Consider the following 20,536-nt stretch of genomic DNA (forward strand, 5'->3'; position numbering starts at 1 on the left):
GCGCTGGCGGGTTCTCGCGGACGCCCGCACTGGTGCATCGTCCTGGGCGTCGCCGGGGCCTAGTCCCCCGCCATCCCACCTTCACTAAGGTAACTCAGCGTCCAGAGACTCTCCTGTGCCCCCCCGCCCCGGGCCCCCAGCCCTCCCCACCAGCTCCCCGGCTGTCACTACAGCAGCTGCTGAGGTTGACCCTGAATGAAGACCCTCCAACACCATTCCAGCGTCTAAAGAGGCCTGGAAATACGCCCGCGTGTTCACATGAGGACTGCGGAGGGCCGGGAGCTGGCCCGGCATGCACCAAGCCCTGGGTGCCATTCCTCAGTACCTTATACTCAGAGAAAGCCGGGAGCGGCGCTGTGGCTCCAGTGGGAAAGCGCTGGCCTGGAGAAGGCCGGAGGACAGTGAGTGCCCAGGCCCCGCGCTCAAGCCCCAGGAGTAGCAAAGTAAATAAAGATGTTGAGAACGGAGTTGGTGGAAAATCAGTAATCTTTTGACAGTACAGCAAAGGCCTGCAATGTATCAAAATTGTGCTTTTTGCGGAAAGGAGGGTTTTTTTTTCCCTTAAGGAATTTTATAGATGGCAAAATGCATAGCAACGATAACTTAAAACCAAATATTCCCTTCAGATGTTAAAATAAATATCTCAATCATATTCACAACAGCTTTGCAAATGCTTTGCAGATTTGTCACCAACTGAACATCCAGGAAAACATGCTTCAAAATAGAACTAGCTTGATTTTTTTTTCTTTTTATCTTCCTTGATTTTTCCCAATAATTTTCAAAGAAAACTGGCTTCAAATATTGGGATAAGTACATCCAACTCAAGTCTGATAAAGAAGAAAGCTAAAACTGAACCACTCGCTTTTTTCTTCCTTGATTTTTCTGAACAACTTCCATGGAAACTTTTGCCTCATACAATGGAATGGGTTCATCCAACTGAGGTCTGAGGAAGAAAATCATTAGGAATGTCAGGTTTAGTTACAGATGAGTAGGACACACAGAATTGTTAGACTGCTTCAAATAATTCAAACATACTGTTTCTTGGTATTTCCACTGTTAAGAGTGCTTGAGGGGGCCAGGAGGTCAGCCTAATGGTAGAGTGCTTGCCTAGCATGCACAAAGATCTAGATTCCTTGGTACCACATACACAGAAAAAAGTCAGAAGTGGTGCTGTGGCTCACATGGTAGAGCTCTAGCCTTGAGGATAGTCCAAGGACAGTGCTCAGGCCCTGAGTTCAAGCCCTAGGACTGGCCAAAAAAAAAAAAAAAAAGAGTACTTGAGTAATTAGCCTAGCACCAGTGTTTCACTTCTGTAATCCTAATGAGGCTGAAATCTGGAAGATAGAGGTTGAAAGTCAGCTTGGGCAGAAAAGTCAAGACCCCATCTCTAAAATAAACAAGCAAAACAGCTGGGCTGGGAAGTGGCAGTGTGGCTCAAAGTGAAGTAACACTAGCCTTCAGTAAAAAAGCCAAGAAAGAATCTGCTTGTTTTGATAGGGTGTTGCTATGTAGCTCAGGCTGCCTCAAATGTACAATCCTCCTGCTTAGCCTCTTGAGCTAGGATTACAGGTGAACACCAGCTCACCTACACCCAAGTAGTTAAGATTGTTCTTGTTGTTTGAGATAGGGTCTCACTAGGTAGCCCAGGCTGACCTCAAACTCCTGATCTTTCTACCTTTGCCTTCAAGGTGTTTGAATCATAAGCACTCAACTATTGCCCCCACACATTCTGAAGAGAAAGAAAGTCACTGCTTTATCCACTCCCTCTTTTATAAATAAACAGATCAACCTTAAACAAATTTCCTTTTCTCCTCTTTTTAAGTTATGAAGAAAAGCAAAGGGTGAGACACAGAATGAAACAAAGGGAGAAAAGCTCAGATTTGAAGAATATAGAGCAGCCATTTTTTCAAAACTAAATAATAAAAGAAGACAATAAATATGCTGTAAAAGCTGAAAGAAAATAACCAAAAGTCCGTGTTATTCTCTTTGAGAATAGAAAAACAAACAAGAACGGTGATTTAGTTTCTTTTGCATACCTAAAAACACCAGATGACAACTTCTCCATCACGTCCTTCAAGATACGTAGCTAGAAGGATAGTTAAGGGGACAATATAAATAAGAAAATTAGTCTGTTCAATAAGAAGAAAATGCTGTTTGTCATTTTTTTCTTCCAAAAATGTTTCACACTCTTGGTACAAAGTGTTGTAAAATCACTGTCAAGTTTATTTCTTTCTTTTTTTTTTTTTTTTTGCCAGTCCTGGGCTTGAGCTCAGGACCTGAGTACTGTCCTTGGACTTTCTCAAGGCTAGAGCTCTACCACTTGAGCCTCAGCACCACTTTCAGCTTTTTTGTATGTATGTAGTACCAAGGAATCGAACCCGGGTCTTTGTGCATGCTAGGCAAGCACTTTAACCACTAGGCCAAACTCCCAGCCCTGTGAAGTTTATTTCTAAATAAGAAAAATGACTTAGCAGAACCGGTTAGATCATGGCCTCAACTTCTAAGGACAAATGATGAAAGTTATCAAGCGTTTAGATGATGAATATTCCTATCCCAATGAATGGTGATAGAATAGTGTATTATTTCCATTTTTATCCAGTGTATGGTATTTAGCACTTGCCTTTTATATTAGGTAAGCATTGTCAACTAATTTGGTTGAAACAGGCTAAAATGTTCAGAATGTTTGCAGGAAAGCTAGTAATTAAGTTGGGAATGATGGTGTATATCTGAGTAGCTGAGAGTATAAAATGATGTCAATATGACTGGATAGGTTCAAAAAATCTTAACATGAACTATCATTGATAAGTCAGGGACAGCTAGTATATAGAAATACTTAACATGGTTTCATTCAGTTACCATGTTCCACTCTGGACTTAGGGACTGTCAAGTAGGTTAACAGCATCTTTACATAGATCAAGAGATCTGGTTCTGGTTCCCTATGCTTTGTTGTTTTCATTTGTGAGGCAGAGATGATAGCAGTACTAATATCCTGTAGAGTTCTTTTAACGTTAAAACAAGTACTTGGGGTGCCAGGAGTTTGGCCTAGTGGTAGTGTGTTTGCCTAGCATGTACAAAGACCCAGGTTCCATTCCTCACTACCACATACACAGAAACAAGCTGGAAGTGGTGCAGTGGCTCAAGTGGTAGAGCTCTAGCCTTGAGAAAGTCCAAGGACTCAGGCCCTGAATTTAAGCCACAGGACTGGAAAAAGCAAAACAAAACAAACATGCAAAAAATCCAAATACTTGGGAAGTAATTTTAAATATATTAAAGGAAACGTAATAGCTAATTGCGATTTCTTATCATAATGAATGAATTTAGGAATCCTAGGTACATTTCAAGCCAGAAACTCAAGTCAGTAGAAAAAAGGATATATAGATATTTTCCTTGCTGTATATTTGACAGATTCCAAACTTCATCATTAAGGAATGCCACCGTTGCTCCCTTGAGGAAGAGGCAGTGGCTATCTGGAGGATCCAACTGTAATGAAATACACAAAGACAAATCACTGTGAGTTTAACAATGAAACATTGATTGGTACCTTGAGTCAGAAAAAACTTCTAGACAGATTAAATAGTGTTGAAATCATACACTCCCCCACACACAGACACTCACACACTTTAATAACAATCTTATACAAACTACAATGTTTTCTTGTCTATGTCCCGATCCAAAATGTTGAACTAGCTAGGTGCTAAGTACAGGGCAGATGCAGGCCAGTCTAGAATGTCAGTGAGGAGATGCCTGCTTGAGGGGCTTTGGTATTTGAGTTTTGGTAACTACTAGTCATCTTCATGAATACATATGCTTCACGAATACATTACAAACACACTGAAAAGTCAACCCTGGCATTTGTGATATTTGTATATAAACCATGATATAATAAATATTTAATTAGAATACAGTCAAACAAACTTAGGAGGTAACCAATCTATGTTCAGTAGATAAGTTATTTGTAGTGCCAATTTGAATAACAAAAAACTATTATAATGTCTAATCTTTGTGTTATATTACAATGGTATTTGAAATACAATTTAAACATTTTAAAGAAAAAGTTTTACATCTTAGAAGCCATGACTTCCAAATCACTAAAAAATTCTCCTTATAGTTCATTCAAACTAAATGAACTCACCACCAGCCGGTATTTTAACATTTTGGCCAGCACTTAATTAACATTAAAAAGAAGCTACATTCCCTAAACATAGAATACAATTCAGAATTTATATTGTTCTTGTTGTATTGCTTTTGATAATACCTGAAGGTTTTCTTCTGTTGTTATCCAATGGCCTCCAACACCAAGAAGTGTGATGATATCATGTTTATGTGGCAGAAGTTGTAATTTCATAGGTGGCTCATCATCTTTACTATATAACCTCACTTTTAAGTGAGCAGTTGAAAAAGAGAGAGAAAAATACCAGTTTAATAACTTGTTCGGGGCCGGGAGTTTGGCCTAGTGGTTAAAGTGCTTGCCTAGCATGCATGAAGACCCGGGTTCGATTCCTCGGTACCACATACATAGAAGAAAGCCAGAAGTGGTGCTGAGGCTCAAGTGGTAGAGCTCTAGCCTTGAGAAAGTCCAAGGACAGTGCTCAGGCCCTGAGCTCAAGCCCAGGACTGGCAAAAAAAAAAAAAAAAAAATAACTTGTTCGTTCATTTGTTTTTTTGTCAGTCATGGAGCCTGGGTGTTGTCCCTGAGCTCTTCAGCTAAAGGCTAGTGCTCTGCCACTTGAGCCACAGCACCACTTCCGCTTTTTTGGTGGTTAACTGGAGATAAGAGTCTCATGGACTTCTTTGCCTGGGCTGGCTTTGAACTTCCATCCTCAGATCTCAGCCTCCTGAGTAGCAAGGATTACAGGTGTGAGGCACCACTTACATAAATAAAAAGTGAACTCACTTTAGCTGGGTGCTGATGGCTCATTTCTATAATCCTAGCTACTCAGGAGGTTGAGATCTGAGGATCTTGGTTTGCCATCTCAGGCAGGTTAGTCCATTAGACTTTTTTAAAAAATATATACACCATATAATAAATGAAATTCCAAAACATGAATAGCTCATAAGACTCTTATCTCTAACAAACTACTCAAAAAAAAAAAGAAGTGGTTTTGTGGCTCAAGCGGTAGAGCCCTTGCTTTTATCATAAAGAAGCTCCTGGACAGTAGCCAGGTCCACAGGTCAAGGCCCAGAACCAGCACACAAAAAAAGTATTTTTCCTTAGGAGAAAGCAACAGTGTATTTTAACACTTTAACTCTACTTTTTGCATCCTAATAATTTTATTTATAATGAAATAAAAAACAAGTCAATTTTCATTTGGAAACCAAGAAAGATACCGTAATATGTAATTGTCATAATGATAATTGCAACAATGAAAGCTTAACACAATGAAATGAGGTAGCTTTCTGATTAAAGATTTACAGGTCCAACTGAGCCATAAGTTGACCTAACTATTAAAGTGTACATTAAAAAATATGCTATCAATGTTTTCGTTCTCATTTCCACTGTTTTTTTCTTTGAGCTAATTTTAAATCTTGGAAAACAGTGGCTATAAAAAACACACACACACAATGACCACAGTTGTATTATAACCAAGTATAAATAGAAGTGCTTTGTGGGCTACCATATCAGGCTTTTGGACTGTGCTACTTCACTATGTACAGATTAGGTGTTAAGCAGTATGAGTGAAATTTATCAAGAAAAAGAGGAAAAACTCTTTTGTTTTCTAATGTAGCTTAGAAGTCAGTCATCCAGTAGAGAGCAGCCACACAGAGCAAAGATCTGGGGCCAAGTAGGCATCTCAGGTACATAGGATTCTGAGACAGATTTGTCACAGGTTAGTTCAACTTCAGTGCTTATGTGGGTTTTTGTTGCTGTTTGTTTTGTTTTTGGCAGTCCTGGGTCTTGAACTCGATGCGTGGGCACTGTCTTTGGACACTTTTTGCTCAAGGATAGCTCTCTACTACTTGAGCCACAGTGCCACTTCAGGCTTTTTCTGTGTCTGTGGTACTGAGAAATCAAATCCAGGGCTTTGTGCATGTTAGGCGAGCACTTTACCACTAGTCTACGCTCCTAGCCCTGCCTATGTATTTTTAAAAGGCAAGTATGGTCTTTCTTCAAGGGACAATGATGACTGGGGGATAACGTTAAGATGTCTCTAATTAAAAGCCCCTTAAACAGGCATTAGCAAATTAATTACCTAGTTATATTTTTTCTCTGAAATTAAATTACATAAGTGGAGAAGTCCTAAAATTTGATTTCTAATGTTCTTGAACATAATTGCAAAATAATTATAACAGAAGAATCGCTAAGAATTGACTACATTAATTATAAAAGGAACATTTCGGGCCAGGAGTTTGGCCTAGTGGTAGAGTTTTTGCCTAGCATGCATGAAGACCCAGGTTCGATTACTGGGTCGGAAGTGGTGCTGTGGCTCAAGTGGTAGAGCTCTAGCTTTGAGAAAGTCCAAAGACAGTGCTCGGGCCCTGAGCTCAAGCCCAGGACTGGCAAAATAAATAAATAATAATAAATTAAAGGAACATTTCAAAACAGTATTTTTTGAGAACATACTTTTTCTTGAAGTGTTGTGTTAGGATTGGAGTATTTGGAGATGAGTAATGGTTCTCTTAAAGGCCAAGACATAAAAGCAATTCTCTGCATCAGATATATACTTAATTACATTAGCATTATGTTGCAAGTTCCATGTGATAAGAAACAGTAACCTTGCCACCCTCTTATCATGATTTGGTGATAATTTAACAATCACAGTGCTTCTGTTAACTCTTTTTCCAAAAGCATGTAGTGCCTCTTATGATTTTTAGTGGGACATAGGATTATAATGTTTTCCTGATGCCACAGAACATGTTTTTTATTTTGCAATTTGAATTATGTTTTCCTTAAATGACATTTTACAATGAAAAGAACAAAAAAGACTTGCACAGGCTATGGATTTCATTGGTACCTACCTCCAGCATCCAGGACAATATCTACCCCCAGGCCACCTGTTTCTTCCAAACAGCTTTCAGCAATGTGGACTTTCCCATTAGAAACATCAATCACACGGGCTGTAAAGGACAGGAAATCAGGTAACTGTACTGTTCTCTAAGTGATCAGTACAAACAAATTACATTAGAAAAAAGGAAAAGCACATATGTCTGTTCTCTGAAATGAATGAAGAGTTCAAACAGTTATTTTAAAGAGAAAGATCCAATTCTAATAACTTTTTCTCAGCAAGTCCAATATTGATAAGGATTACTCTAAATGGAGAGGGGGAGGTTATTCAATTAAAAACATTGCAATCTTTTAGTGTGTAAAGTGGTCCAAGCTGGTCTGTAAACAGATTACTACTTTCTGATTATAGGATATGTCACCAGAACTGAGAATTTGAAAAACAATGTTACGACATGACAATAGAAGGTCAAACTGTTTCTAAAGTGTGTATAAATAGTGTGTGAAGCTAGGAGGATCCTCTTAGGAGAGGAACACAAAGGTACAATGCCTCTGCCTCAGTGCCTCTGGTCCTATAAAAATAATATTTATCCAAGTGAATGCTAAAAAATATGCAAAATCTATAAAATACATTTGTGTAATAAAGAACACATCTACTAGAAGCTACTGTATCTTTCTCAATTCAGAAATCCCCCCTAGTTCTCCAGAAATGGAGATAAGTTTGTTTTTTTTTTTGTGGGCCATGGGGCCTGGGCGCTGTCCTTGAGCTCTTCAGCTTAAAGCTACCCCAATCCCTGGGCCTGGGCATTGTCCCTGAGCTCCGAAGCTCAAAGCTACCATCCTACTCCTGAGCCAAGTCCCACTTCCCATTTTTCTAGAAGTTAATTGGAGATAAGAGTCTCAGGTCCTTTTGTGCCTGGGATGGCTTTGAACTTTGATCTCAGATCTCAGCCTCCTGAATAGCCAGGATTACAGGTGTGAGTCTCTATGTTCAGCTAAAAATGGAGGTAAGTCTTGAATGTAAGGATATTTGTTCAGCACAATTAGTGAAAGTTAAGCTAATTTTATTTTGTTGCTTTGATTATATTTGTATATTTGTACACACACAATCACATTTTTTTCTGATGCATTGGGGATTGAATCTAGGGTCTCACATATACAATGCAAAGGCATTATTTCCTAATCTCTTCAGTGTTAATAGAAAGCCTCAAAATTTGAACTAGCACATGAAAGTATATTTATTTTATAATTGCTCACTGAAGACAATTCCTGCCAGAGGTAGTATGGATTAGAGGTACAGTGTGCTCAGGAATGGGGGCAAGTTTTAAGACACAAAAATAGGAGGGCTGAAGCTAGAATAGGGCAGAATTAACCAGTAAGAACCTTCCCTTTCAACAGTACCATTTTGGCTCTTTCCTTTTCTCAATCTCATTGTCTTTCATTCCTATACCTCTCTTTTTTGCTGGCTGATTCAACCAGGGCCTCCTGCATGCTAAGGCCCAGTGTTCTACCACTGGGGTATACCCCAGTCTTCCATTCTGTTTTTTTTTTTTGCCAGTCCTGCGGCTTGATCTCAGGGCCTGGACACTGTCCCTGAACCTTATTATGCTCAAGGCTTCACTCTACTGCTTGAGACACAGCACAACTTCCAACTTTTTCTATGTAATTTATTGGAGATGAGAGGAGAGGCCCACAGACTTTCTTGCCCCGGCTGGCTTTGAACCACAATCCTCAGCTTTTAGTCTTCCGAGTAGCTAGGGTGACAAGCATGAACCACAGGTGCCCATAGCTTCCTCCGTTCTATTTTCAGAGCTCTTCTTCCTTTTCTTGTCCTTCTTCTCCAGACCCCTGTACTCATTTCCTTCCATTTGTCACAACCCCACCCGCATTGGGGCTTGTGTTTGATCTCAGCTGGCACTCTACCACTTGAGCCACAGCACCACTTCTGTTTTATTTGTTTGTTTATGGGGTAGTGAGGAATTAACCTAGGGCTTCATGCATGTTAGACAAGCACTCTACCACTGAAGTACATTTCTAGTCCTTCAAAGTACATTTTAAAACTGACTTTCATTTGGGATTGTGTGCAGTTTTACTAGTGCAATGAGTGTGTGTGTGTGTGCATGTGCCAATTTTGGGGCTTGAACTCGGGGCCTAGGTGCTGTCCCGGAGCTTTTTCTCATCAAGGCTAGTATTCTCCCACTTGACTACAGTTCTACTGTAGCTTTTTGGTGGTTAATCAGATTCTTACAAACTTTACTGCCCAGCCTGGCTTTGAATGATGATTCTCATATCAGCCTCCTGAGTAGCTGGGATTACAGGTGTGTGTCACTGGTGCCTAGACTTTTAGTGCAGTTTGTTTGTTTGTTTTAAGATAAGATCTTACTATGTAGTAGTCTAAGCTGGCCTTGAACTCGTGATGCTCCTGTCTCAACCTCCCAAGTTCTGGGATTACTAGTATGCACTACCCTGCCTGGGTTACCAGTATGGCTTTTGCTATCATTTTCCCTGTTGCAAGTCAGTGATGAGTGATTTTTTTTTTCATTTTTTTTTATTGTAATTAGTAAAAGGGTTACATGATATTTGCCAGATAGAAGGTGCATTAATTCACATACATTGATACCCTTTCACATGTCTTGGTACCCGTTTCCCTCCCCCCCCACCCCCCACCCTGATGAGTGATGTTACTCACCTACAGAAGGTCTAAGTCTTTCAAGGCTCTGCTTTTCTTCTAAGCTGCATGCAGTTGAAATCACCTTGGCTCCTCTGTGGTGTGCTAACTGAATTGCTATGGTGCCAAATGTCTATGTCAAAACATATACAATAAGTTAACAGATTGATAGAGGGCAAAGGCCCTGTCTCATTTATTTTATAGACTGCAATAATGCATTAAAAGTATCATGTTAGGGGCCGGGAGTTTGGCCTAGTGGTTAAAGTGCTTGCCTAGCATGCATGAAGACCCGGGTTCGATTCCTTGGTACCACATGTAGAAAAAAGCTGGAAGTGGTGCTGAGGCTCAAGTGGTAGAGCTTTAGCCTTGAGAAAGTCCAAGGACAATGCTCAAGCCCTGCGCTCAAGCCCAGGACTGGCATCTCCATGTTCCACATGCTCTACTCTACTACAGTACATCATTTCAAGCATGTGGGCCCTTTGAAACAGGGCCATGGAAAGAGGAATATGGGCCTAGAAGAGCCCTGTCAGAATGATGGTCTAAGCTATGGGACTCTAGGGCTTTCTCACTGAAGACCAAAGCTCTTCAAGAGCTCAGGGCTGCCAGGCACTAACAGCTCACCTGGAATCTTAGCCACCTGGGAAGCTGAGAATGGGAGGATTATGGTTCTGGGCCAGCGTGGCAGAAAAGCATGAGAGATCTCTTCTCAATCCATAGCTGGGTTCAATGGCTCAGATGTAGACTCTTTTGTTGTTGTTGTTGGTTGAGAGGCTTAAACTCAGGGCTTGGGTGCTATCCACAAACTCTCTTTGCTCAAGGCTAGTGCTCTGCTGTTTTGAGCAGCACCACTTCCAGTTTTCTGGTGGTAAGAATCACATAGACTTTCCTGCCTAGACTGGCTTTGAATCTTGAGCCTCAGATCTGAGCCTCTTGAGTAGCTAAGATTACAGGCATGAGCCATCAGTGCCTGACTACCTGTCCTCATAAGCAATGTGGGAAGCTGAGGGTGGGAAGATACTAATTCTAGGTCAGCCTGGGCAGAAACGTCTGAAAGATTCCATCTTAATGGAGGCAGTGGTTTTTAATCTGAGCACAAGTCTGGCCTTAAACTATGTATATTTTCTATGTAGCTGGACCACTAATATGTACCACTCATGCACAGCTTGCTTATTAAGATGAGGTCTCACTAATATTTTTCTTTTTTTTTTTTTTGGTTGGTCACGGGACTTGAACTCTGGCACTGGGAGCTGTCCCTGACTCTTCAGCTCAAGGCTACAGCGCTACTCTTTGGGCCACAGCACTACTTCCAGTTTCTGGTGGTTAATTTGAGATGAGTCTCATAGACTTTTGTGCCCAGACTGGCTCTGAACTGTGATCCTCAGATCTCAGACTCCAGAATAGCTAAGATTACAAGTGTGAGCCACTGGTGCCTGGCTCACCAATATTTTTCTTCACCTGGCTTCAAACTGCAAGCCTTCCAATGTCTGTCACCTGAGATCACAGGCACGCACCACATCTGGCCTTATGTTATGTGTTCTTTAGAGTTGCTAGCAAATTTTTGATGATAATATTTTCAATTAATACATTTTAACCTTGCATATGAAAAACTTAAAAGGTGCAACTTTATTAACCTACATGTTAGTGAGGAATAGGTTCAAAAACTAGAAGGGAGATCTAGAGTGTGACTTTTAAAGACTCATGCATTAGTTCTGGCTTTATAAAAGAAATGATTACAATGGCTGGGCTTTGGTCAAAGCTCAGTGGTAAGAGTGCTTGCCTAGGATACACAAAGGCTTAGGTTGATCCTCAGCATTCTAATAACAAAAAAGATTTTTCTGCTATTTATTCTATTGATAGATTCAAAAGGATTAGAAACCACTCATCCTAAGTCTGACTTCTACCACCTGTTGATGAAATCTATGTTTATGAGAACAAAATGGGAGGTTGGGAAATAAATTAGGAATCTATTGGCAAGTAAGTCTACTAGCACATGGCTGGTTATTTCTGTATACACTAAATTTACTGTACATTGAGTTATCTTTTTCACAAAACCATGGCACCTACACTTGTTCCATCCATTATCAGTACTGATTTTCCAGGAGAGAGATGAGAAAGATAATGTAGGGCTGTATAGGCTCGTACTCCATCCCGAATGGTCCCAGCTGCTTCTGTCCATGTAACCTTCTCTGGTTTATGGACTGTCACAAAGAACAAGAGAAGAGAATTTCTTAGAAAGGTGTATTAATATTGCCTCCTCGACCTAGTTCTCTGCATGTCTATCACTGTGGACCATGATCTGGCCTAAGACCCTACTCCCCTCATCAGTCAACTAAATAATAGTTCTCTCTTTTCTTACTTGCTTTTTTTCTTTCCTTTTTTTTTTTTGCCAGTCCTGGGCTTGAGCTTAGGGCCTGAGCACTGTCCTTGGACTTTCTCAAGGCTAGAGCTCTACCACTTGAGCCTCAGCACCATTTCTAGCTTTTTTCTATGTATGTGGTACCGAGGAATCGAACCTGGATCTTTGTGCAGGCAAGCACTCTACCACTAGGCCAAACTTCCAGCCCCCCGCCTCTTTTCTTTCTTTTTGAGACTATTTTAGAATAGAAATCTGTTTTTGTTTGTTGAAACCAAAAGCCAGATACAGCTAAGGTCTTGCTAGCTCAGGCTAGTCTTGAACTTGCTACTCAATACAAATTGGCCTTCAACTTGTGAGCCTTTTGCCTCAGCCTCCTGAGTTCTGAGATTACAGGCATGCTTTAAAGGGATGTAAGCATCCATGTCAAACCCCTTTAAGATAAAAAGAGACACACGTACACAAGTAGATATAAAACACAACGGTATAGATAAATGTAAAGCAAATAGACAAGTAACCACTTTTCATATGGTGTCACATGGTATCATTTCTAAATAGTATCAATTACTTTTGCCTGATTTGGAACTTTGTCTGAATGGAAACACATTCTACGCAACTATTTCTACTGTGCCCCTTATGTTTCACATTATGTTTTAAAGACACATTCGTTTTGTGTCTTTATTAGAGAGGTTGCATTCATTTGTGTGGTTTTATGGTATTGCACTACATGGAAACACCTTTGTTTGGTTATCCATTCTCTGGCTTATCAACAGGAATTGTCTCAGTTTCTAGTAGTTACAGTGCTATTAAGAATGCTCTTGCCAGGTGCAGTGGCTCATGCCTGTAATCCTAGCTATTCAGGAGGCTAAGATCTGAGGATTAGGTTCAAAGCCAGCACAGGCACTAAAGTCCATGAGACTCTTATCTCTAATAACCACAAGAAAACAGGAAGTGGTGCTGTGGCTCAATGGGGTAGACTGGTAGCCTTGAGCTGAAGAGCTCAGGGACAGCGCACAGGCCCAGAGTTCAAGCCCCATGACCAACAACAACAAAAAAAAGAATGCTCTTATGTAAAGGATACTTTAGCACATGCATGGTTTTCACTAGAGAAAATCATTCCAGGTCCTGGGGGATGCTACCTTTGACATACCTACTTCCTTCTGAGCTTGCAAAGCATACTTGGCCAACTTTGATATCATCAAGCTTAATCATTTCTGGATTGTGGATTATGGATATCCAATTTATGTTTCAACCAGGTGACTCATCAGTCACTTCAGCAGTGTTAAGAAAAAGACATATCAGAATGATACTGAACATGTAAGTGAGGAGTTGTACATGGCTGTACTTCCTACACAGGCTGTACTGAGGGTACAGCCAGGGCTACATAGCAAGACTATCTCAAAAAATCAAAAGAGGCTCAGTGCTGGTTGCTCATACTTGTAGTCCTAGCTATTTAGCACCAGAGGTAAGAGGTGGGTGCTTGTCCAGGCCAGAAAGTCTGTGAAATTCTTACCTTCAATTAATCACCAAAAAGCTAAACATGAAACTGTGCCTCAAGTGGTTGAGCACTAGCCTTGTGCAAAGAAAACTCAGGGATAATGCTCATGCCCTGAGTTCAAAACCCAGGACTGGCACAAACAAAACAAAGAAAAGCCAAAATTATATTCTGATGCTGTATAACATTCATCAGTGGCTTTCCATTGTACTTGGAAATAGATGAACTCATACACAGTTTAAGAAGTTCTAAATATCTCATCATTAAGCTATACACTTCACTAATTTTTATCTTCTGTTAATGTAAATTGAATGCTGTTTTCAGAGTAGAACCAGCAGTTATTTCTTATCTAAAATCAACTTGTTGGAGTGATGAGTCAAGTGCTTTCCTGGCAAAAGAAGGCCCTGAATTCAAACTCCAATATGGCCCAAATATGAAAATAAAATAAACAATATAGTGTTTTGTCCTTACCAGTTCTTTCAAGTGTTTGTTCTAATATCTATAAAGATGTAAACTGTACTAGTCACAGGGTTTCGGCAGCACACTAGTGCCATCTAGTGGGTACATGGAGCATTGATGCATACAAGCTGAAAATGTCAGAGGAGAGGGAATGAAAATGGGAAGAACATCCCACAGTTCCCCCTCCCCCTCTTCCTTTTTCTTCCTCCCTCTCTCTTTTTCTATTCTTTCTTCCTTTTTTATTGTAATTAATAGAAGGGTTACATTATATTCACCAGATAGAAGGTGCATTTCTTCACACACATTGATATCCCTTCTCGTGTTTTTGTCCCCATTTCACTTCCTCCTCCCACTCCCCTCATCTTGTTCTTTCTTCCTTTTTTTTTTTTTGTCTGTCTTAGGGCTTCAACTCTGGGCTTGGGCGCTGTCCCTGAGCTCTTCAGCTCAAGGTTAGTGCTTTACCATTTAAGCCACAGCACCACTTCCAGTTTTTTGGTGGTTAACTGGAGATAAGTGTCTCACAGACTTTCGTGCCTGGGCTGGCTTTGAACTGCAATCCTCAGATCTCAGCCTCTGGAGTAGCTAGGATTACAGGTGTAGGTCACCTGCACCATACTTCATTTCTTTTTTTTTTTTTTTTTTGCCAGTCCTGGGCTTGAGCTCAGGGCCTGAGCACTGTTCTTGGACTTTCTCAAGGCTAGAGCTCTACCTTGAGCCACAGCACCACTTCTGGCTGTTTTCAATGTATGTGGTGCCGAGGAATCGAACCCGGGTCTTCATGCATGCTAGGCAAGCACTCTACCACTAGGCCAAACTCCTGGCCCCATACTTCATTTCTCAGTAAGATAACAATAATGTTATCAGCTGTGTATTTTTGTTTTCTTCCTTGCATTCTGGTTCCAAACTCCAATAGTCTTGGTTATTTCCTAAATGTCTAGAATAGCCTCTACCCCACTCCTACTTGGGTAACAGGGCTTGAACTCCTGGCCTTATGGTGACTTAGCTTGCTTGCTCAGGTGGACTTTACCACATGGGCCATCCCTCCAGCCCAAATTTTTGCTGGTCATTTTGGAAATAGAGTGTCATGGACTTTTGTCATGTGTTAGCTTTGAAGTGTCTATCTCAGTCTCTTAAGAAACTAGGATTATAGGTGTAAGCCATAGGTGTCCAGTAAGAATAGCAATTTTAGGGTGTATAATGGTATCTCTAAATGACTTTAAAAATATATTTTTGACAAGGTCTTCTTATGTTGCCCAGGCTGACTTTGAACTCTTGGGTTCAGGTGATCTTTGTCAGCCCTGGGTAGCTGGTTGTGAGAGGCAGACAGTAGAGTATACTACTGTACCTGGCATCTAAGCATTCTTGTGTTTCTCTAATAGTATTCAAGTGGTGAAGAATGGTTTTACTGCAGTTCATGAAGTTTGTCTCTGTGTATGTATATTTATGAACATATATGTTTAAATTTAAATGTTATATGCTTTACTATGAAAAATTACAAATGAACACTAGTCAAAAAATACTAGAAACAGGAACAAAAATCAAAAACAATCATTCTTAATTCTCTCCTGTCTCAGACTCTCCATGAACTGTCTTGACTTTTTTTGTACCGTGTTTTTTTTACCCTCCAGATAATTATCAAGACCTCTGGGGATGGAGTTCAATGGTAGAGTACTTTTTCAGTATGTTTGAGGTCCTGGGTTCAATTCCCAGCATCTAAGTTAAATAAATAAATTAATTAAAAAATTTTAATGATATAATATCAGAGCTAAAAAATTTCAAAGTTTCAAACCTGTATTCTTTTTAGTCTAAATATGAAAGTTATAAATAATTATATGATCCAACCAATAATTATTGTGTAAATGATTAGAAAGTAGTTATACCACACATTAGTGAAAAAAGACTTAAATGGGTTTCAAAAGACAACTGCTGAACTGGTAGTGTGGCCTAGTGGTAGAGTGCTTGCTTACCTAGCATGCATGAAGCCCTGGGTTCGATTCCTTCGTATTACATACACATAAAAGCCAGAAGTGGCTGTGGCTCAAGTGGTAGAGTGCTAGCCTTAAGAAAAGCTCAATGAGAGTGCTCAGGCCCTGAGTTAAAGCCCCAGGACTAGCAAATGAGAAAAAAGAAGACACTGCCACATACCCAAGTAATGCTCATGGACTCTAACAACTTCACAAAGTCCCGGGTCTTCAGAATCCAGGGGCAAAATTCCTAAAAATTAAAACAAATTTAAAACAAAACCCTCCCAAATAAATTCATTTCTAATGAAATGTATTTATGATGACTTTATTCAGTGAAATTATAAGAAAGGTTGTAGTAATTACAAGTGTGGGAGAGACATCAGAAACAAGGAAAGGAACTGCATGTTTTCTTGTATGAACCCTGTATTCCCCATGTAATTGCAGCCAAGATCCAATGTTCTAGAACAGCCAAGATAGTAGTCAATGTTATAGAGCTGGTAAAAATTTTGGGCACCTGGTTACAATTCCTGACACATGGCTACCTTTCCCTTATTTTGGTTCCATAACATACCTTGCTATATTTTTAATAAAATTACATTGTCCCCTAAGCTACTCACTTTTCACAATTCCACTTTTAGTTTTCTGGTAGTTTTTGGAGTTAAGAGTCTCACTGACCTTTTTGCCTGGGCTGGCATAAAACAGTAATCCTTAGATCACAGCCTCCCAAGTAGCTATGATTACAGGCATGCGACACCAGTGTCTGCTTGGTTCCTCAGATATCTTAATATCTGATCTCTTACCAAAAACAAGCAAACAAAAACTTAAGTAATATTGTGTATAACTAATTCCATGGAAGAAAAATGGAAGACATTTATTAATTCTTTTTTTTTTTTTTTTTGCCAGTCCTGGGCTTGAGCTCAGGGCCTGAGCACTGTCCTTGGACTTTCTCAAGGCTAGAGCTCTACCACCTGAGCCTCAGCACCACTTCTGGCTTTTTTCTATGTATGTGGTACCGAGGAATCGAACCAGGGTCTTCATGCATGCTAGGCAAGCACTTTAACCACTAGGCCAAACTCCCGGCCCCGACATTTATTAATTCTTCAAGAAAATATCTGAATCAAAGTGAAACAAAGTGAAAAATAAAATGAAAGAAAAAGCACAGTGCTGGTGGTACAGGTCTGCAATCCCAGCTACTGAGGAGGCTAAGATCTGAAGATCACAGTTTGAAGCCAGCCCAGGTAAGTAAGTCCATGAGACTTTTAACCCCAATAAACTACTGAAAGAAACACCAAAAGGGCAGGGTGGTTCTAATGGTGAAGTGCTGGCCTTGAGCAAAAGAAGTTCAGGGACAGCCACGAGTTCAAGCCTCAGGACTGGTATGCATACAAGAAAACAACAAAACAAAACGAGGACCTTTCTATAAATCTATGTATATATCAATCTATCGATGTATCTATCTATGTACTTGTGGTACTGGGGTTTGAATTCAGGTTTGAACCACCACTCAAATCATGCACCTGTCCCGTTTTTGCTTCACTTATTTTTGGGATAAAGTCTTGCATTTTTGTCTTTAACAGCTTCAAGTATGTCAGGAGGCCAAATATTTTCTATTTTACATGAGTATTTCCATGAAGATACAGAAGTTTCAAAAACTACTTAAAAAAGTAATGTATATATATATATATATATTTGTGTGCTTTTTTCCATATATTTTATTGTGATTAATAGAAGGGTTACATTATATTCACTAGAAGGTGCATTACTTCACATACATTGATACCCTTTCTCATGTCTTGGGAGGTTTTTTTTGGGGGGGGAGGAGGGTCATTGGGCTTGAACTCTGGGCCTGGGTGCTGTCGCTGAGCTCTTCAGCTCAAGGCTACCACCCTACCCCTGGAGCCACAGCACCACTTCCTGTTTTCTAAGAGATTAATTGGAGATAAGAGTCTCAGGGTCTTTAATTTCCTGGGCTGGCTTTGAACCGGGATCCCTAGATCTCAGCCTCCTGAGTAGCTAGGATTACAGGTGTGAGCCACCACACCTGGTTTGTGTGACTTCCTTGGCTTAGATTTAAATAGATATTTTGTAAAAATGTTAAAGTAATTGTGAATTAGAAAAAGTCAAGCTGACTTGTAGTTCCCTACATGAAACAGGGGAGTTCTGTGGATTCAGATGAGAGGGAAGAGAGCGGCTTACATGGCCATGTCACCCAGCCCGCCCCAAGCAGGGGATGGGTGACTTGACTTTGTTCTAGGAAGCCCCAGATTGGTTATACAATGAAGACAGGGCAGGAAAGCACTGTTTTAGCAACTCTGGTCATTTTTCTGTCTACAGTAGCCAAATATTGGCAGGCTTTAAATAGTCTGCTAATTAAGATCAAATCTCCAATTTTCTTTTTCAATGGACATTTGAGAGACACTCCAAATGCCAGAGATTGCACTAGCAGAGATTATACATGGGACCTCACATGTGACAGGTAGTCCCTCCACCCTAGATCGGAACTCCTTGTCCAAGAAGGTATTTTTATATAAAGATCATAATGAGCTATAATAATTACAAAGGAAAAGAAATGGCTTGAAGTGAACTGTGAGCTATTAACTTACCAACTACTTCATCATCTGGCTGAAAGAATGATACCTTGCTTCCAACTAAAAAAGCAGAGAAAATTAATAGTTATTATGATGATGTGACTAAATATTATTCTTGTTTAACAAATCAAAGGACCCCATGGGTTTACAAAAAGACATTTGTTCAGAGAAATGGCCAAGGACCTCTAGGACATTCTGATGCTCTTGAAGGGCTGGCTGTAGGATAGAATACTTTGGTTTCTACAGAAAATCTGGGTCACGTGTTTCTCTCTGTTGCTGTAAGCCAATTTAGCCAACTATGTGGATTACGAATAAAGGAAGAGAATTTATTCTACAGCTTATATGATGCTTAACATTTCATTGTTAATTAAAATTCATGTGGGCCAATATTGGGGATGGCTGGAGCTTGGGTCCAGGTACTGTCCCTTTGTCTTTTCACTCAAAGTTAGTGTTCTCCCACTTGAGCTACAGCTCCATTCCTGGCTTTGTGGTGTTTGCTAACTAACCAGCAAAAAAGCTGAATTGGGAATTTCATGGCTGGGCACTGGTGGCTTGTGCCTGTAATCCTAGCTACTCAGGAGGCTGAGATCTAAGAGTCACAGTTCAAGGCCAGCCTGGGCAGGAAAGTCTGTGAGTCTCTTTTCTTCAGTTAACTATAGAAAACTGGGAATTGCACTGTGGCTTAAAGTGGCAGAGTGCTAGCCTTGAGCAAAAAAGAGTTTGAGGACAATGCCGAGGCTCCCAGTTCAAGTACCATAACTGACCAAAAAAAGAGAGCCGCAGGGGCCGGGAGTTTGGCCTAGTGGTTAAAGTGCTTGCCTAGCATGCATGAAGACCCGGGTTCAATTCCTCGGTACCACATACATAGAAAAAAGTCGGAAGTGGTGCTGAGGCTCAAGTGGTAGAGCTCTATCCTTGAGAAAGTCCAAGGACAGTGCTCAGGCCCTGAGCTCAAGCCCAGGACTGGCAAAAAAAAAAAAAAAAAAAAAAGAGAGAGCCGCATAGACTTCCCTGCCTGGGCTGGCTTCAAATTGTAATCTCCAGATCTCATCCTCCTGAATAGCTAGGATTACAAGCATGAGCCACTGGTGCCCAGTCACGGTCTTTAATTTATTTATATATTTCTTTTGTGCAGGTCCTAGGGCTTGAATTCAGGATCTGGGTGCTGTCCCTGAGTATTTTTTGCTCAGGGATAACACTTCACCACTTGAGGGACAGCTCTACTTCTGGCTTTTTAAATGATTAATTAGAGATAAGAATCTAGTAGCTTTTCTGCCTGGGCTGGCTTTGAACCGTGATCCTCAGATCTCAGCCTCTTGAGCCAGGTTTACTAGCATAAGACACCAGCTCCCAGCTCTGTAGTTAACTCTTTGAGGACAGGGACTTTGTCTTACTTACATCCCAAACATTTCACTAAGTGTTTATACTAAGTGTATAATAAATGAATGATTAAATGATCATCTAATAAGTATTATTTTCACTTTCAATAGTCTAATAAGCAGATTAAAGGAGAGGAAATGAAATTATCATTTAGCTAAATCAAAAAATTATATTAAGAAAAAAACTCATTAGAGATTAAAACCACAGATAAAGACCAAATATAGTCTCGCTTGTATTAACACTTATCCATACATGTATATAGTAAGAGCATATGCTGATTGATCATGAATTATTATTGAATATTAATAGGTATATTTAGAAGCAAATTATCTCAAATACTTTACTTACTGCTATAGTGTCAGACAACTCTTTATTAAATCAAACATAAGTGGTAGGCTAGCATTCTACTACTTTAGCCACAATGCCACTTTTGGCTTTCTCTGAGTGGTTTACTGAAGGTTTTTTTTATGGCACCTGACCATAAAAAAAAATCCCCAAAGCCAGGTGCTATGTCTCATACCTGTAATCCTAGCTACTCAGGAGGCTGAGATCTGAGGATCATGGTTTAAAGCCAGCCTGGGCATTAAAAGGTCCATGAGACTCTTATCTCCAATTAATCACCAGAAAACCAAAAGCGGCATTGTAGCTCAAGGGGTAGGGCAGTAGCCTTGAGCTGAAAAGCTCAGGGA

The 20,536-nt window shown here is 40.2% G+C and overlaps 1 protein-coding gene across 3 annotated transcripts in view; it reads right to left on the minus strand.

Annotated features, from left to right (window-relative positions):
• Positions 1-468: 468 nt before the first annotated feature.
• Positions 469-20,536, minus strand: part of Cryzl1 (crystallin zeta like 1) — a 35,578-nt gene continuing 15,510 nt past the window's right edge. Inside the window, exons 5-13 of one of the 3 annotated variants that reach the window (XM_090349023.1) lie at positions 18,483-18,527; positions 16,061-16,129; positions 11,673-11,806; positions 9,630-9,741; positions 6,958-7,056; positions 4,256-4,377; positions 3,375-3,480; positions 2,037-2,082; positions 469-943 (exon numbers count right to left, since the gene is read on the minus strand). In XM_090349023.1, the coding sequence (XP_090205149.1) occupies positions 844-943; positions 2,037-2,082; positions 3,375-3,480; positions 4,256-4,377; positions 6,958-7,056; positions 9,630-9,741; positions 11,673-11,806; positions 16,061-16,129; positions 18,483-18,527 (833 nt within the window). In that variant the 3' untranslated portion in view covers positions 469-843. Of the gene's footprint in view, positions 944-2,036; positions 2,087-3,374; positions 3,481-4,255; positions 4,378-6,957; positions 7,057-9,629; positions 9,742-11,672; positions 11,807-16,060; positions 16,130-18,482; positions 18,528-20,536 lie in introns of all 3 variants that reach the window. The other 2 variants (XM_090349036.1, XM_090349030.1) reach the window with 2 other exon arrangements.

The sequence above is a fragment of the Megascapheus bottae genome, chromosome 1 (genome assembly GCF_031878675.1).
Source record: "Megascapheus bottae isolate mThoBot1 chromosome 1, mThoBot2.hap1, whole genome shotgun sequence".
Taxonomy (NCBI): Eukaryota; Metazoa; Chordata; class Mammalia; order Rodentia; family Geomyidae; genus Megascapheus; species Megascapheus bottae.